The 15081-nt window shown below is 47.2% G+C and overlaps 1 protein-coding gene across 7 annotated transcripts in view; it reads left to right on the forward strand.

Annotated features, from left to right (window-relative positions):
* baiap2b (BAR/IMD domain containing adaptor protein 2b) overlaps positions 1-15081 on the forward strand; it is an 85165-nt gene that overhangs the window by 61047 nt on the left and 9037 nt on the right. For all 7 annotated transcript variants that reach the window (XR_004163019.2, XM_031561440.2, XM_031561441.2 and 4 more), the window contains 6 exons: positions 4692-4844; positions 10051-10284; positions 11617-11818; positions 13705-13906; positions 14452-14529; positions 14780-14975. Coding sequence is in view for 6 of the 7 variants with exons in the window: in XM_031561440.2 (XP_031417300.1) it covers positions 4692-4844; positions 10051-10284; positions 11617-11818; positions 13705-13906; positions 14452-14529; positions 14780-14975 (1065 nt within the window). In the remaining variant the exon portion in view is untranslated. The remainder of the gene's footprint in view (positions 1-4691; positions 4845-10050; positions 10285-11616; positions 11819-13704; positions 13907-14451; positions 14530-14779; positions 14976-15081) is intronic.

The raw sequence follows: 15081 nt of genomic DNA on the forward strand, positions 1-15081 counted from the left end.
CCCCTGCTGCTGCTCCCATCCTGTGTTCAATTATTCAGCTCTGACTCCTCTCCTCTCCTCTTTTCTTCTCTCCATTCCTGTCCTTTACCATCCTATACTCTCCCCTCCTCTTCTCTTTTTGTCACTCCTCTCTTCCTTGGATCTTCTCCTCTCATCTGTGTTTTCTCGGTTCTCTTTCTCCTCTCTGTCTCCCTCTCATCATCTCTTCTATCCTCTGCTCTCCTCTGCTCTCCTCTCCTCTCCTCTGCTCTGCTCTGCTCTCCTCTCCTCTCCTCTCCTCTGCTCTCCTCTCCTCTCCTCTCCTCCTTTTCTATCCTCTGCTCTCCTCTCCTCTTCTCTCCTCTCCTCTCCTCCTTTCACCTCCTCTGCTCTCCTCCTGTACACCACAATGGATATGGATAAGTTGGTTTATGTGGAGAGAGAGGGGGGGGGGGGTAGAAGGAGAAACAAAGATCATTTATTGTATAATCCTTACCCTCGCTGGCCTCCCTTTTGAAAATCAACCAGTTACACAGACACTCATCTTTAGGAAGCTTCCTCAGGACATCACTCAATGATCATTCATTTTCCAAACCACATAGCTCACAGCGTGTAAATACAGCTAATGTCTGTGCTAATGATCAGCATTGAGGTAATTAAACATTCCGGTTGCCCGGGGGGAAAAGACCAAAGCATGTTTATGAGTGGTTATGTGGAAAAGGCTTAAAAAGGGCCACATAGTGGCACATGGATGCCAAGGCTCTCTTCCCCTCAGTCACGTTTCAGTGGCTCTGCCCATGTTAGTCTCGTCACAGGGCAGCCGTGGGGGGGGGGGTTGAGAGTCCCAGGAGACATTGTGCTGAGACGGTCGCTTTTCTCTCCCCCCTCGCTCGCGTCCTCGTTCTCGCCCCTCTCGCCAGCACGTGCTCCGTTAAGCTGATGCAGTAGCACTCGCTCGAGCTTCCGTTAGCTTCACGCACGTTTCTCAGAGCAACACTGTGTCACAGGCTTTTGAGTGTTTAATTTTGATATGCGTGTGTGTGTGTGTGTGAGTGTGTGTGTGTGTGTGTGTGTGTGTGTGTGTGTGTGTGTGCGCGCACGTGTGTGTGCCTGCACATGAGAGTAAAGGAGTGAAGTTGTATTATAGATGTAGTGTGGTTTTGGAATTGAGATGCACAAAGTGATGGTGTAATGTATTTGTGTGTGTGTGTGTGTGTGTGTGTGTGTGTGTGTGTGTGTGTGAGAGAGAGAGATGAAAGAGACACCGAACACAGTGCATCCCACTCCCCCTCACACACTCACTACTCCCCACCAGAGAGACTTCTGGGAATCGAGGAATACAGATCTAGGGGTCTTGTTTCTCTGTTGCACCACTGCACACACACACACACACACACACACACAGAGTGCTCTCCCAGGAGAACAACAGCAACAAAAGAGTGAGAAAACTCTTTCCCAACACACATAAAACAGCATGGGACTTTGTCCCTACAGAGCTGTAAAGCTTTGACAAGATTAGAGGCAAGGCTATAAGTGATACAGACACACTTCACCACGTGAACAAAAGCTTGTAAAGAGCTCATTTTGAACAAATCCTGCCAAATGTTACTGTCTTTCATGTTTGATCTTGGGAACTACGTGGCCATTTCCCAACGCATCCCAAGTCTTTACTCAAGAGAGGGTGTAATATCTAAAAGGCTTACATGCTCTCCTGAATAGCTCTGATAATAGGGTGCCTTTTTTTACGGTGATGGCTCAGAAGTCACCATCAAACTTAGGTGATTCGGATCGAGGTGCCCTGACCTGTCTGCTGACATCTCGTTGAGAGGACTGTTGACCTGTCTCATCAACAATGGCGTCTCATTAGCGCGTTGGCCTGGAGTGCAACAGTGTTTTGAAGTGTGTGATTTGAAAGCATGTACTGAAGATGGCATATGCTGGGTTTTTGCCCCCACATCGGAGACAAGGAGAGGCTCCTCCATGAAAAGCTGAGCTGCAAGTCATTTCGTTTTCATTGGTTGTATGTGGTTTGGGTATGTGGTTTTGACCGATCCATGAACCAGTGTGTGTGTGTGTGTGTGTGTGTGTGTGTGTGTGTCTGTGTCTGTGTGTGTGTGTCTGTGTGTGTGAGAGAGCAAGAGAGGGGGATGAAAGGAGTGAGAGAAGGAACTTGAAGAACAGGTTTTTGCATCCCTCTCGTTGAGGAAACAAACAGTGTGTGTGTGTGTGTGTGTGTGTGTGTGTGTGTGTGAGTTGCCCTCCAGGCGTGGTGCCTCCGTTCTGAAGAGTTGGAGCGGGTTGCCACACTCAAGGGACTGTTCTGTTCTGTCAGCCAAAGGCACGCGAGCTCACATGTGCACACACCACGCGTTTCTGTTCCCCACCCTCTACGCATGGATTCCTCGTCCTTTTCTCTTCGTTTCTCTTTTCTACTCTCTCTCTCTCTCTCTCTCTCGCTCTCTCTCTCTCAAATTAAAATTCAAATGGCTGTATTAGCATAACCATAGAACACCCTTCAACATATGAAACATCCTCTGTTGCTTCTATACATGTGCATTACTGTCTGTGCCTGGTCTTTCCTGAGCCCTGTCTGTCAGTCAGACTGATTGCTCTACGTGGGCACACGAATGTTTCATCTCTTGCAGATCAGCTGGCTTCCCACAGGGGGAAATAATCACCTAGGCGCTCTGTGTGTGTGTGTGTGTGTGTGTGTGTGTGTGTGTGTGTGGGCAAGCATCGGGACCCAGCGCTACACTTGCCAATCACAACAGGACTCAGCCCCCAGAGAGAGAGAGAAGGAGAAAAAAAGAGAGGGAGAGAGAGACAGACAGAGAGAGAGAGAGTGCAGGGGTGATGGTGCAGAACAAATAGAGAGAGTGAGAGCGCTGGCAGCTGTGCCATCCCAGGGGTTCAGTGCTGAGCCTGTGGCACGACTGGCAGAGGGGTTCAGTGCTGAGCCTGTGGCACGACTGGCAGAGGGGTTCAGTGCTGAGCCTGTGGCACGACTGGCAGAGGGGTTCAGTGCTGAGCCTGTGGCACGACTGGCAGAGGCTTCTACTGTTATTGCCATCATGTCTGCCACACATTCTGACACATTCCTGTGGTGTTTTGAGACTTTCATGTTGTGTTGACTTACAAGCTTATACGTAATAGGTTACTCCCTTTTCTCTAGTTAGAACTTGTAGTTGTCATCAATCAATTGTTCATTTATGTGTGTGTTCATCTGTGTGTGTGTGTGCCTCTCTCTGTGTGTGTGTGTGTGTGTGTGTGTGTGTGTGTGTGTGTGTGTGTGTGTGTGTGTGTGTGTGTGTGTGTCTGTGAGCTGGTATTTTGAGTGATTTGGGGTTCAAACTATTGATATGACTTAATAAGGAGTGGTCTGACTTACACTGCATGCTCCTTCTCTTTCACTGGTGTATGTTCTGACTCTACTATGAGTCTCTTTGGATCAAGTCGTCTGACAGATGACTTCAGTTAAATGTACATCTTCAGTGAAGCTCAATAACCGAAAGTGACATGTCAGTCACTTACAGTTCCAACTGAGTAGAACCTCTTTGTGGGAAAGTTCCATTATTCTCCACACTATCCATGAGGGATGGTGTGCGACTCTAGGGTGTGTGTGTGTGCGTGTGGGTTTACAGACAGGGCCATCTGTGTGGGTGTGTGTTTTTTCTTAGGGAGTGGGGGACACTAGGGAGACATTTAAGGTGGCGTGGTAGCGGAGTCCTGGGGGGCTGGTGGATTAGTGGGCGGGCATTAAGAGCAAACACCTACCCACGCCACCGCTGCTGCTGCTGCCGCTGCTGCCACTGTTGGCAGCCAGCCGCCCCCTAATGGAGCTGACATTTCCCTCCACAGACACCCGGCACACTCAGACGCAGCTCAGCCTGCTGCTCTTTTCCTGCTAATGATGGGAGATGGGGGTGGTCGGGGAGGGGTGGTGGGGGGGTGGGCTGGGGTGGGGTGGGGCGCTGCTGTTTCACTGGAGAGCTGCAATAACAGCAGAGACACTGACTCGCCCACATAGTGATGGAGTGCAAACAGAAAGTTGATTTTGAGACAGAGTAACATGCTTTCCTACATATCTGGTGTATAAGGTTATTTTTATTTTATTTAAGCTGCTGAAACTCATACAATGCTCAGCCCATGTGGAGTTCAGCTGATTGAGTAGCAATTGCATGCAATGCCAGCATTCATTATTCATTATTGACACACCTCATGTCAGCCATCTTAGCTAAATCACTGCATTGTGGCATCCAACAGTTTCATCCATGATACACTTTCATATCTCATTGACGCATTGCTCTGTTGTGTATATAACATTAAGTTAGACCATCTATTTAATTAATGAGTGTAAAAATATCCATAACTTAGTCAACTCAGTTGGCCTAGATAGTGTATTATATAAGGGAATGTAACCGTATATTGTGAGCTATATTATATATCATAATCAATAGATCTAACAGTTGATCTTATGTTTCACATATTTATTGTTGACATATTTATTGTTGACATAGTAATTGTTGACATAGTAACAGAGCATTGCAACAAATATCCTGGTTGCATCTCCTCACTGAAATGGTGAGACAGATGTGCCAGGTGTTAGTCCCATTATTTTTGCTTGGTTTTTGAGTTGTTTGGCTTGTTTCGTCCTCCGCCCCGTCCCCCTCCTCCTCCTCCTCCTCCTCTGGTCCTCCGGTCCTCCGGTCCAGTGTGTGGAGACCATCAGCGGCAAGCAGACCGAGCTGGACAGCTATGTGGCCGACAGCTACAAGGCAGCCCTGTCGGAGGAGAGGCGGAGGTACTGCTTCCTGGTCGACCGCCAGTGCGCCGCGGCCAAGAACGCCAGCGCCTACCACATCAAGGTGACACCTCGCAAGTTAACACACACACACACACACACACACACAAACACACATACAGTACACACACACACACATACACACGCACATACAGTACACACACACACACACACACACACTTATTCACCACAGAGATTCACACATGCAGACTGGGAACATTGACCCACACAAGCCAAGGCAGGCATGAATGCATATGCTTATTATATAACGATATTCATGACTATATGTATATGCAACCACACCCACATAAGCCACACACACACACACACACACACACACACACACACACACACACACACACACACACACACACACACACACACACAAACACAAACAGGCACAGACAGATCACAGATACACACACAAACACAAACCCATGGGGCTAGACACATACTTTCACACCTATAGACCACAGAGATCCAGAGATCAAGACAGTTCTTCAGAGGGACCTGACTAGGTAAAGAGCTTCGGCTTGAACCGTTCCTCCCCTCTCTCAGCCATCTCCATGCATGTGTTTGATTTTTGATTGGTTTGTGCTCACTTGCTTTTTCCTTCCTGTTTGAACATATTGTACCGTGGTCACCGTGACAACTGTACACTGTGACATTTGCTAAACCAAAGGCATAACGACTCTAAGCAGTGTGGTCCCTCAGTCTACAGACTCTCAGCATCCCTGTAGACTGACTGACTGACTGACTGACTGACAGACGCTTCAAATGAATGTGTGCACTGGCTGACGCCTGGACTGCATGTGTCATGAGATATGTGCTGTTGTCTACGGGGGTGCTGGCGACAGAACCGGGGCGTGAGTAAGATCTCAGCTGTGTGTGTGTGTGTGTGTGTGTGTGTGTGTGTGTGCGTGTGTGTGTGTGTGTCATACGTACTTGCCAGAGACACCGCAAGACCAAACAGACTGACAAGGCAGCGAGGAGGAGAAACTCAAAGACGCAGAGAGAGAGAGGAGAGTGAGGAACAGTGGTTGAAAAGAAACGGTGGAATAAAAACTCTTGAGGAGTAGTTCAGAAAATAAGGTGATGGAAAGAAGCATAGACACCGGAGGAGGAAGAGAGGAGGAGGAAGAGATGAGGATGATGAGGATGAAAGAAGTTGATGTGAAGACCTGAAAGAGAACGAAGAAGAAGGCGTGACATGAAGAAGAAACTGAGGATGGAGACTGAGGAGAATAGAAAGCTGAAGGACAGCCATTCATTGGGGAGAGGGGGAAGAGAGGAGAGAGAAGAGGGGAAACTACGGAGATGGAGGGAAGGTAGAAGTGTGAAGGAAGAGAGAGTTAAAGGGAAGAGAAGGGGGTGATGGGAAGGGTGGAGAAGAGAGGAGGGCGAGGCTAAACATAGTGACCTACTTCTGTGAGAACATGGTGTCCAGAGTCTCCTCATGAAGGGGGGAGTAGGAGGAGGAGGAGAGAGAGAGGGATCGAGAGAGTTAAGATAAAGAAAGGAGAGAGAGAAAGAGGAATAGAGAGAGTTAAGATTAAGAAAAATGGAATAGGAGGCTATGGGGGAGACGGAAAGTGGATTGCTAGAAAGGAACACTGTGTGGGATTGAGCGGGGGATAGAGAAAAAGCCACAGATGAGTGAGACAGAGGAGAGGAGCAACAGGTGTGGCACTGATAGAGAGAGCATCATCAGCTGTATGCGTGTGTGTGTGTGTGTGTGTGTGTGTGTGTGTGTGTGAGAGTGTGTGAGTGTGTGTGTGTGTGTATGTGTATGTGTGTGTGTATGTGTGTGTGTGTGTGTGTGTGTGTGTGTGTGTGTGTGTGTGTGTGTGTGTGTGTCTCTGTGTGTGTATGGGGGGAGGGAGGAGAGACATGAGTGGATTTGGTGAGTCACTCCAAAAAGGGACGCAGAGGAAAGGGGGCTTCTCTGGAGTACGGCTCTCACCACACACACACACACACACACACACACACACACACACACACACACACACACACACACACACACACACACACACACACACACTCTCTCTCTCCCTCTCATACAGACACACACACACTTACACACACTCACTCTCGCTGATGGTGCTGTTGTATAAGCGTGCCCATAATGATGCAGTGGCAGTGGGGCTGGTTTAAAGGAATGGGAGAGATGAGAGAGGCGGTGGCACATCAGAACCAAGTAAACAGACCATCTGGCAGGCGGGCCAGTTCAGCTCTGCTCCACTCCACTCCACTCCGCTCTACACCACGCCACCCTCCCACGGGCACTGCTTACTCACTCACCCCGCAGCTGATGGGCAGGAGGAGGAGGAGGGCCATCCACACACACACACACACACACACACACACACACACACACACACACACACACACAAACACACACGTTCATAGACACACAGACACACTCTGACTAAGCATACATACACACACAATGACATATTCACTAACATGCGTGAACACACACACACACACAAACACACACGTGCAGACACACAGACACACTCTAACTATGCATGCGCATAAATACAGTACATACCCTCACAATTACATATTCACTAACATGTGCGAACACACACACTAACACGCACAACTCTTTCTTAGTCACACATACACAACCTATTTTCACATACGCTTTCTGTGTTTCATACAGGGACACACACGGGTACCTATAACTGCACCTGCATCTATTCCACACCTGTACCTATACGCAGGGATGGATTAACGAACGGGCCTACCGGGCCCAGGCCCAGGGGCCCATGAGCTCAGGGGGCCCCTAGGCCAGAGCCTCTGCGTGAAGTCGCTGTTATGTATCTCTTATTTGTGGTTGAAAAAGGTGTATTTTATTAATTTGCTAATGGCTTTAATTGAGTGTACCTGTGCTGTGTTAGAAAAAGCTAGATTAATGCGACAGTGATCAAGCATAACTTTTTGGGATAGCTCAGGATACCTTATGCTATATATACCCTCAAAATGGCAAACCTGTCTCTGTCATGGTTTTCATCATTTTTAGGGGGAATCGTCAGTAGCAATCTATAACAAAATTATACTGTATGCTTATCTTACATACACTATATAAACTATTAAAAAACGATTCAATTAAATTAATAATTTCTTATTTTCTTTGTTATTTTTGTCATATACAGATATGCAATGATGATTGCTGGGTAATATGTATTTTGTTGTCCAATGTCAAGTCTCTATTTGATCATGTGATGAGACGATACGATATAGCTAGTTTAGGCGCAGAATCTGAAAGTCAAGACTCACAAGCAGGCACAGTAGGCTACACCTGCCGGACGACGCCTTTCAAACATAAAAGTGGTGATGCATGATTTGATTTTTCAATGGACAGGATAGCCAGCCCATTCAGCCTCTCCTGCCCCATGCTGCCCCTCAGGTAGGTCTTAATCCGTTTCAAGTTGGAAAAGAATCACTCGGCTGTTGCCCTGTCACATGTAATGTCAGAAACAATAGCAGGGCAGTGCACACCTCACCGAAGGTGGATGTTACAGAGTAAACTTTTACCTGTTTACTTTCCCAATACAATAGCCAAAGTATCTAATTCGACCGTAAAATCCAACACATTGGTTGTGTTTGTGTGTGCGTGTGCGTGCGTGTTTTGCGGGCGCACAATTTATTTTTTCGCGGGGGGGGGGGCCTTCAAAATATCCAGGCCCAGGGGCCCGTGGTTTCTTAATCCGTCCATGCCTATACGTCCACACATTTGAAAACACAGAACATTAAGGGAGAAGAATGTAACTTTCAGAATCCCTCCCATCTGTTCTGTTGTCAGCTCTGTCTCCACAGTCCAGCGTCGCCTAAGTCTTCTACAGCAGAGGGTGTTGTAGTGTTGTAGGCTCCCACTCCCTCAGGGCAATACGTACAGGACAGGACAGGATAGGACAGGACAGTGCTGGAGTGCCATCATTTATTTAATAACAAAAATGAAGAAATGTGTGTTTGCCTTTCTCCCTGCTCAGATGGACACAAAGCAGCCAACCTAACCTATGAGTCAGCAGTTTACTTGGCAAACACACACACACATACCCACACAGTGCCACCAGACCTACACACACACACACACACACACACACACACACACACACACTGACTGCCAGAGCACATAAGTCAGGCCATTACCCCCTGCCTACCCTCGTTGAGCCTGGCACTGCGGCCCTCCCTGTGCCAAGGCAATTAGCGCTCGCCAGCCCTCCCTGGCATCCAGGCGGGCACCTGCCGTGTGAGTCTGCACGGCACAGGGGGAGCTGGGCGGCTGCCCGTGGCTCACTGGCACGGTCGCTCTGTGACACCGCGACACCTGCCGCACTGATATATAGCGCAGAACCGGATGACCTCTGCGGTAGGATATTAGCAGTATCAATGCTAACATTAGATGCTGATGAACAAATACAGGCAGATGCTTCTAACTAGACACTTCATCGGGGATGCATATAGCTAGAGAGACAGAGTTCACATGATATGTTACACTTAACTGGACGACCTCCATGGGAAGAGAGCTGCAAGAACAGTAGCAGTCTAAATGCTAACGTTAGCCACTACTAATGCTATATAGCTGGAGTTACTGGGATGGTATAGAACTGAGAACTGGCTGACCTCGGCAAGAATAAACCAGAGAACTTTAAATGGGCCAGCGATAGCTTTATATAAAATCATTCAGACTCAAGGGTTCTTAAGGTAATTTCATTTCCCTTTGTGTGCGGTATATATGTCTGTTTTCTGGGTCACTGTATGGTGTCGTTTGAGGTAAAGTGAACAGGCATGGTCTGTTCGATCTTTTTTCTTTCTCTCTGTCATAATCTTAACATGATCAGAACAGTGAAAGGTTTATGTTGGTCAAAGTATTGTCAGTTCCAGTCTGCCATTATGAATAACCTTATGTCTATGCTAGTAAGAAAACTGCAACCCTCTTGGAACTGTTACCACACCTTGCGTTGGAACTGTTACCACACTGCTGTACCAGTTGAACACTGTTCTTGCTCTCATTTACCAAAACAGTGTGGGTCTTATTCAGGTCCGTCAGCAATATTGACCCACTCTATTTCACTCCGACATTTCTTCTACAGTTAAATCAAAGGTTCAACTCCCTGTGCTTATGTACCGTTGTATCTTTAAGTGTTGGCCTAACGTACCCATGTACCTATATACTGTATCTTTGAGTGTTGGACTAACGTACCCATGCCTACCTTCAGTATATTGGACTAACCCCACCTGTATCTGTCCCCCACCAGGGTAAGGAGCTGCTGTCCCACAAGCTCCCAATGTGGCAACAGGCCTGTGCCGACCCCTCTAAGCTGCCTGAAAGGGCCATGCTGCTGGCCCAGCAGATGACCGCCGGCCTGGGCACGCTTAGCAGCGGCGGCACCCTCCACAGCTCCAAGGGAGGCCTACACATCTCTGACCCCATCCCGGGAGCCAAGCCGCTGCCTGTGCCTGCAGAGCTGGCTGCCCTCATGAACCAGCAGGTGAGGGGGACCCTGGAGGGTGTTAATACTAATAATATTATGAATTCATTATTACTACTAATAATATTAATACTCACGCCCTACCTAGAGCCCTACTCCCATTCTTATTATGGGGGAGAAGTAGGCCGGCGTTTTAATGATAATATTAATCAAATAAGGGGCCGGCAAATTCCGTAATCTATTTATAACATATAAATAATTTACTTGAAGGAATGAGGTGCATCTAGAAGTGCCACATTGGTCGTTGCTCAGCTGTCACTGCTGGTGGAAATAATAATATATGAAGGGATTTCAGGTAGAGCTCTACACACTCCTGCACAGATTTCTACACGGCTCAGCAATAATCACGCGTCACTGAGCTTTCTCCAAAGGGATCAATGTCAGCAAAATAAAAAAAAAACTTCGAAGGAAGACATGAATCTCCATCTGCGGCGTGTTTCCGTCGAGCGCTTGACATGGAGTCCTCCCCTGCCGCGTCCCGCCGTGTTTTAATTAGCAGCCGCCGCTGTACCCGCTATCCTTGATTTCTCTCCTGTAAAATCTCGCCGGCATCCGTGCTGAAATGACAGCGGTGTTAATAAACAACAGAACGGCTGTAGAGGAGTGTGAGACGACGGAGAAAGAGAGAGAGAGAGAGAGAGAGAGAGAGAGATGCTGACGATTTGTGAATTCTGTTTGCATAATGTAGTAGTAATTAGGATGCAGAACTTTAATACAGTCATTAGCATTGCCCATTACCACCTTAGTGACAGGGTGGGGAGCAGGCTAAACATGCACTGCTGTGAAATCATCAGTCTCTTGTTCACAGGAACCCCCCTCTCTCCTTGGGAATTTGAATCAAGTGCGTTGTTAGCGAGGACTTCTCCGCAAGGCTGGTACTGTCATATTGACATGGACAACCTTGACAAATACAGATGTGCCACCATACGGCGCTAAACAAATAGTTATATGTCAAGATTGCCAGCTGGTGCTTTCAGATGATCCTGCAATAAAAATCAGCAAAGCAACCATATACTGTACACAATATAGCAATACTATATGCAGGCTATTCAATATAATCTTTTAACCCCACTGTCATGTGATTGATTGATTAAAGCAACTTGTGCTGAACTACACCCTTATGCCAGTGCCACAGATGTGTGTGCGTGTGCGTGCGTGTGTGTGTTTGTGTGTGCGTGTCTGTGTGTCTGTGTGTGTGTGTGTGTGTGTGTGTGTGTGTGTGTGTGTTGGGGTGAAACTGACAGTAGGTGTGAAGAGAATCTCATGTCCTTGTTCTGTAAATCATCATGGAAATGTGACCATTGCCTTTGTCTCGTGTCCTTCTCCCCACAGAGGGGGATGACCATGGATGGCATGCCCATAGTGAACGGCGCAGGAGGGGCTCACGGTGGGGACGACTACCAGCACTGGATGGAGAGCAAGGCTGCCCAGGCCAAGGCTGCCAGCGCGCAGGCCCACAGGCAAGGTGCCGAGGTCTACTCCAACACCCTGCCTTCCCGCAAGGTGGCACTCACCAAGACCAAGACCCCCATTGGTAAGTGTCCTCCAAAACCAGGTTAGGGTCAACATGGGTTTTAGCCATCATTCCCCCATCATTCAGTTTTGAAGACTTATGTGTAGATGTAGATGTGTAGATTTATGTGCCATTGTAGTTTCTTTTGTGCTTCTAGAAATTGAAACCATGTCTGAGTTTACATTTCCGGTACCATACCTCTTCCAGCAGAGCAGGTCTAGCTGTACATTACCTTAGGTATCAACTAGTCTACTTAGTCAAGGAAGTTTTTAGCCTTGCGGACATGAAAATCCAGGAAATCAGCTGCACTTAACAGCATGGAGCTGTGAGTGTTTCTTTTGTGCACTCTCAGCAGGACAAGAATAATAAGGGACTAAAAAGAAGACAGTGCCAGTGAGAACAGAGGGGACAGGTTTTGAAAAAGGATCACAAAGTGGATGAAGGATGAAGAGCTGCCTTGTGTAGGGACATTTAGGATACCTCTTCTGTGTGCTCTGGACAGCAGCGACACATATATAGTTTCACCGCCAGCATTGACAAGCAGGTCACATGTTGAAGTTTAACAACTGCTGTCAGATATATATGTAAGGGGGGTTAATACCAAGTGGGAATGAAAGATTAGTTCCTAAAATGTTCACTCAAGGAGGAGGTCGCTGAAAAGTTGTGGCGTGGTGTCAAAGTTGTCAAGGGAGATGGCTTAGATGTAGCCGCGCCCTCCAAATGGACGGATATGTGCGCAACATGACCTGTGCAGGCAATGGTAGACAGTAGAGGTGATGAATGCACTCTGTGTAAAGCATTACCGCCACCTACAGACATTTGGTAGCAAACCGCTTGGCGTTTTCAAATAACAGCTGGTTGAAAAACAACTCAGATCCCAGTGTTTAATACCTACTTAGTAGTGCTGTCAAACGATTAAAATATTTAATCGCGATTAATCGCATTTATGTCATAGTTAACTCAAAATGAATCGCGATTAATCGCAAATTTTTATCTATTCTAAATGTCCCTTCATTTATTGACTTGCTTTATGCAAATGTTTTATTTTATTGAAAACCAACATTGCCAAACAGGGCGGTACAAAATAAAATTATAAAGTGCACATTTCAGGTAAACAAGGACTCAGCCTATAGTGCAGTTAAACCATGGCTTAATATTTTATTTTTTTCAAGTTTGCTGGGAACATAGCAGTCAGGCCTCTTATTTTAGAAACAATGAACCGTAACAGTTAGGTTACCAATAAAAGGTAAGCCTACTACTTCTTTGCTTTCAGTCAGCTGCCTGTTGACATTTTCAGACAACAGTGAAGCTTGCTTCGTTTGCACAACACAACTTTTAAAAGTAAACTTTCCATTCAGAAGCTTTTTATCATCCATTTCGCCGTATCACGCTCACTATTCACTCAAACCGTAACGTTAGCCTACTACACAGTTTGCGAGGCCATTTTTAAAAATGTGCGTTAATAGCGCGTTTAACTGACAGCACTACTACTTAGGTATTAAATGTCTAACTAAACGGTCCTATAAGAGCTATCCTACACTTGTCTGGAAATTTGATTAGATCTAAATTTAATTGAATCATAATAATTGAACATAAACATACCTACTAAAGCAAAATAAACAAAAAGAAAATGAATGAAATGTCAATAAAATCACCATATCTTCAAAGGACCACTCTACTACTACTACTACCACACACACACACACACACTCACACACACACACGCACACACGCACACACGCACACACACACACACACACACACACACACACACACACACACACACACACACACACACACACACACACACACACACACACACACACACACACACACACACACACACACACACACATACACACACACTCATACTCTGAATGTTTCTCTCTTCCTGTTCCCCTCCTCAGCCGAGACCCAGACACTGCCCCGGTCTAGTTCCATGGCCGCTGGGCTGGAGCGCCAAGGTCGGACCCGTGTGCAGTCCATCTACTCGCACGCGGCCGGGGACAACAGCACCCTGCTCAGCTTCAGCGAGGGCGACGTCATCACCCTGCTGGTGCCAGAGGCCCGCGACGGCTGGCACTACGGAGAGAATGAGAAAAACCGCATGTGCGTTCATTTCCTAATCTGAGATTTAATCTTAAACATGGATTTATAGATCATTTTTGGTTCATTGTAAAGACACAGCATCAGTTAAAAAACATTCTTTGACTCTCAAAATGCTTCTAGATTTATTACAACAGTGCCATTTAAAGGTACTGTTAAAAGGCAGCATGTTCCACAGTGGGGCTTGGGCACATTTTTAATAACAGCTACTAATTAGCCAGGCCAATTAGATTATGTGACCTCAAGTATGTTGTCCACTGGGACTAATATCCTTTGGAAAAAACCCCAGATGTATTTAAAGACTCGTACACGTGTACACAAGGGAGCCAGACAGTAGCTGTCAAGCAGATCAAGCAGACATGGTTTCTTTCTGATTGATCCTGCTGTGGGAGGGATTCAGATGGGCCTCCCTACATGCAGCATGTGGCCCAGTGACAGTGATTATGGTTGCTGAGAGACAGTCATTGGTGACAGCCATTGTAGCTGGCGGAGGTGTGGAGAATAGGGTGGCTGACGGCTGTCTGGTGTTTCTGTTTGTCCCCCATCAGGAGAGGCTGGTTCCCCTTCTCATACACACGAGTCATCGCGGAACCAGACCCCGCCACAGCACGCCACTTACAAGTCCGGTAAGGAGAGTGTGTGTGTGTGTGTGTGTGTGTGTGTGTGTGTGTGTGTGTGTGTGTGCGCGCACGTAGTTTTAATACACGAATCATAAAATAAAATATGTCTCTGCATTCAATTCAATCATTGATGTTGCCCAGTTTCCTTAAAGGTTTGTTCCGTTGCTTCACACTACTGTGTGTGTGTGTGTGTGTGTGTGTGTGTGTGTGTGTGTGTGTGTGTGTGTGTGTGTGTGTGTCATTTTCCTCTCCCCAGCCTCCAGCATGGTAGAAGCAGCAGCACAGGGAACCTTCTGGAGAGGGACGGTGTGGCGCTCCCGGTGAGTGACTACGGCATGTCTGCCCGTCTGATGGCACACGGCTCACAGCAGAGCATGGCACACGGCTCACAGCAGAGCATGGCACACGGCCGCCAGAGGCCCTACAGCGTCGCAGTGCCCACGTACTCACAGGTCAGTCACACACACACACACACACACACACACACACACACATACACTCCACACAGTGTTAAAATGTGGCCAGCCATGGCCATCCTCTGACTGCAGCCTTCAAGAA

This window comes from Clupea harengus, chromosome 23 (assembly GCF_900700415.2).
Source record: "Clupea harengus chromosome 23, Ch_v2.0.2, whole genome shotgun sequence".
Lineage (NCBI taxonomy): Eukaryota > Metazoa > Chordata > Actinopteri > Clupeiformes > Clupeidae > Clupea > Clupea harengus.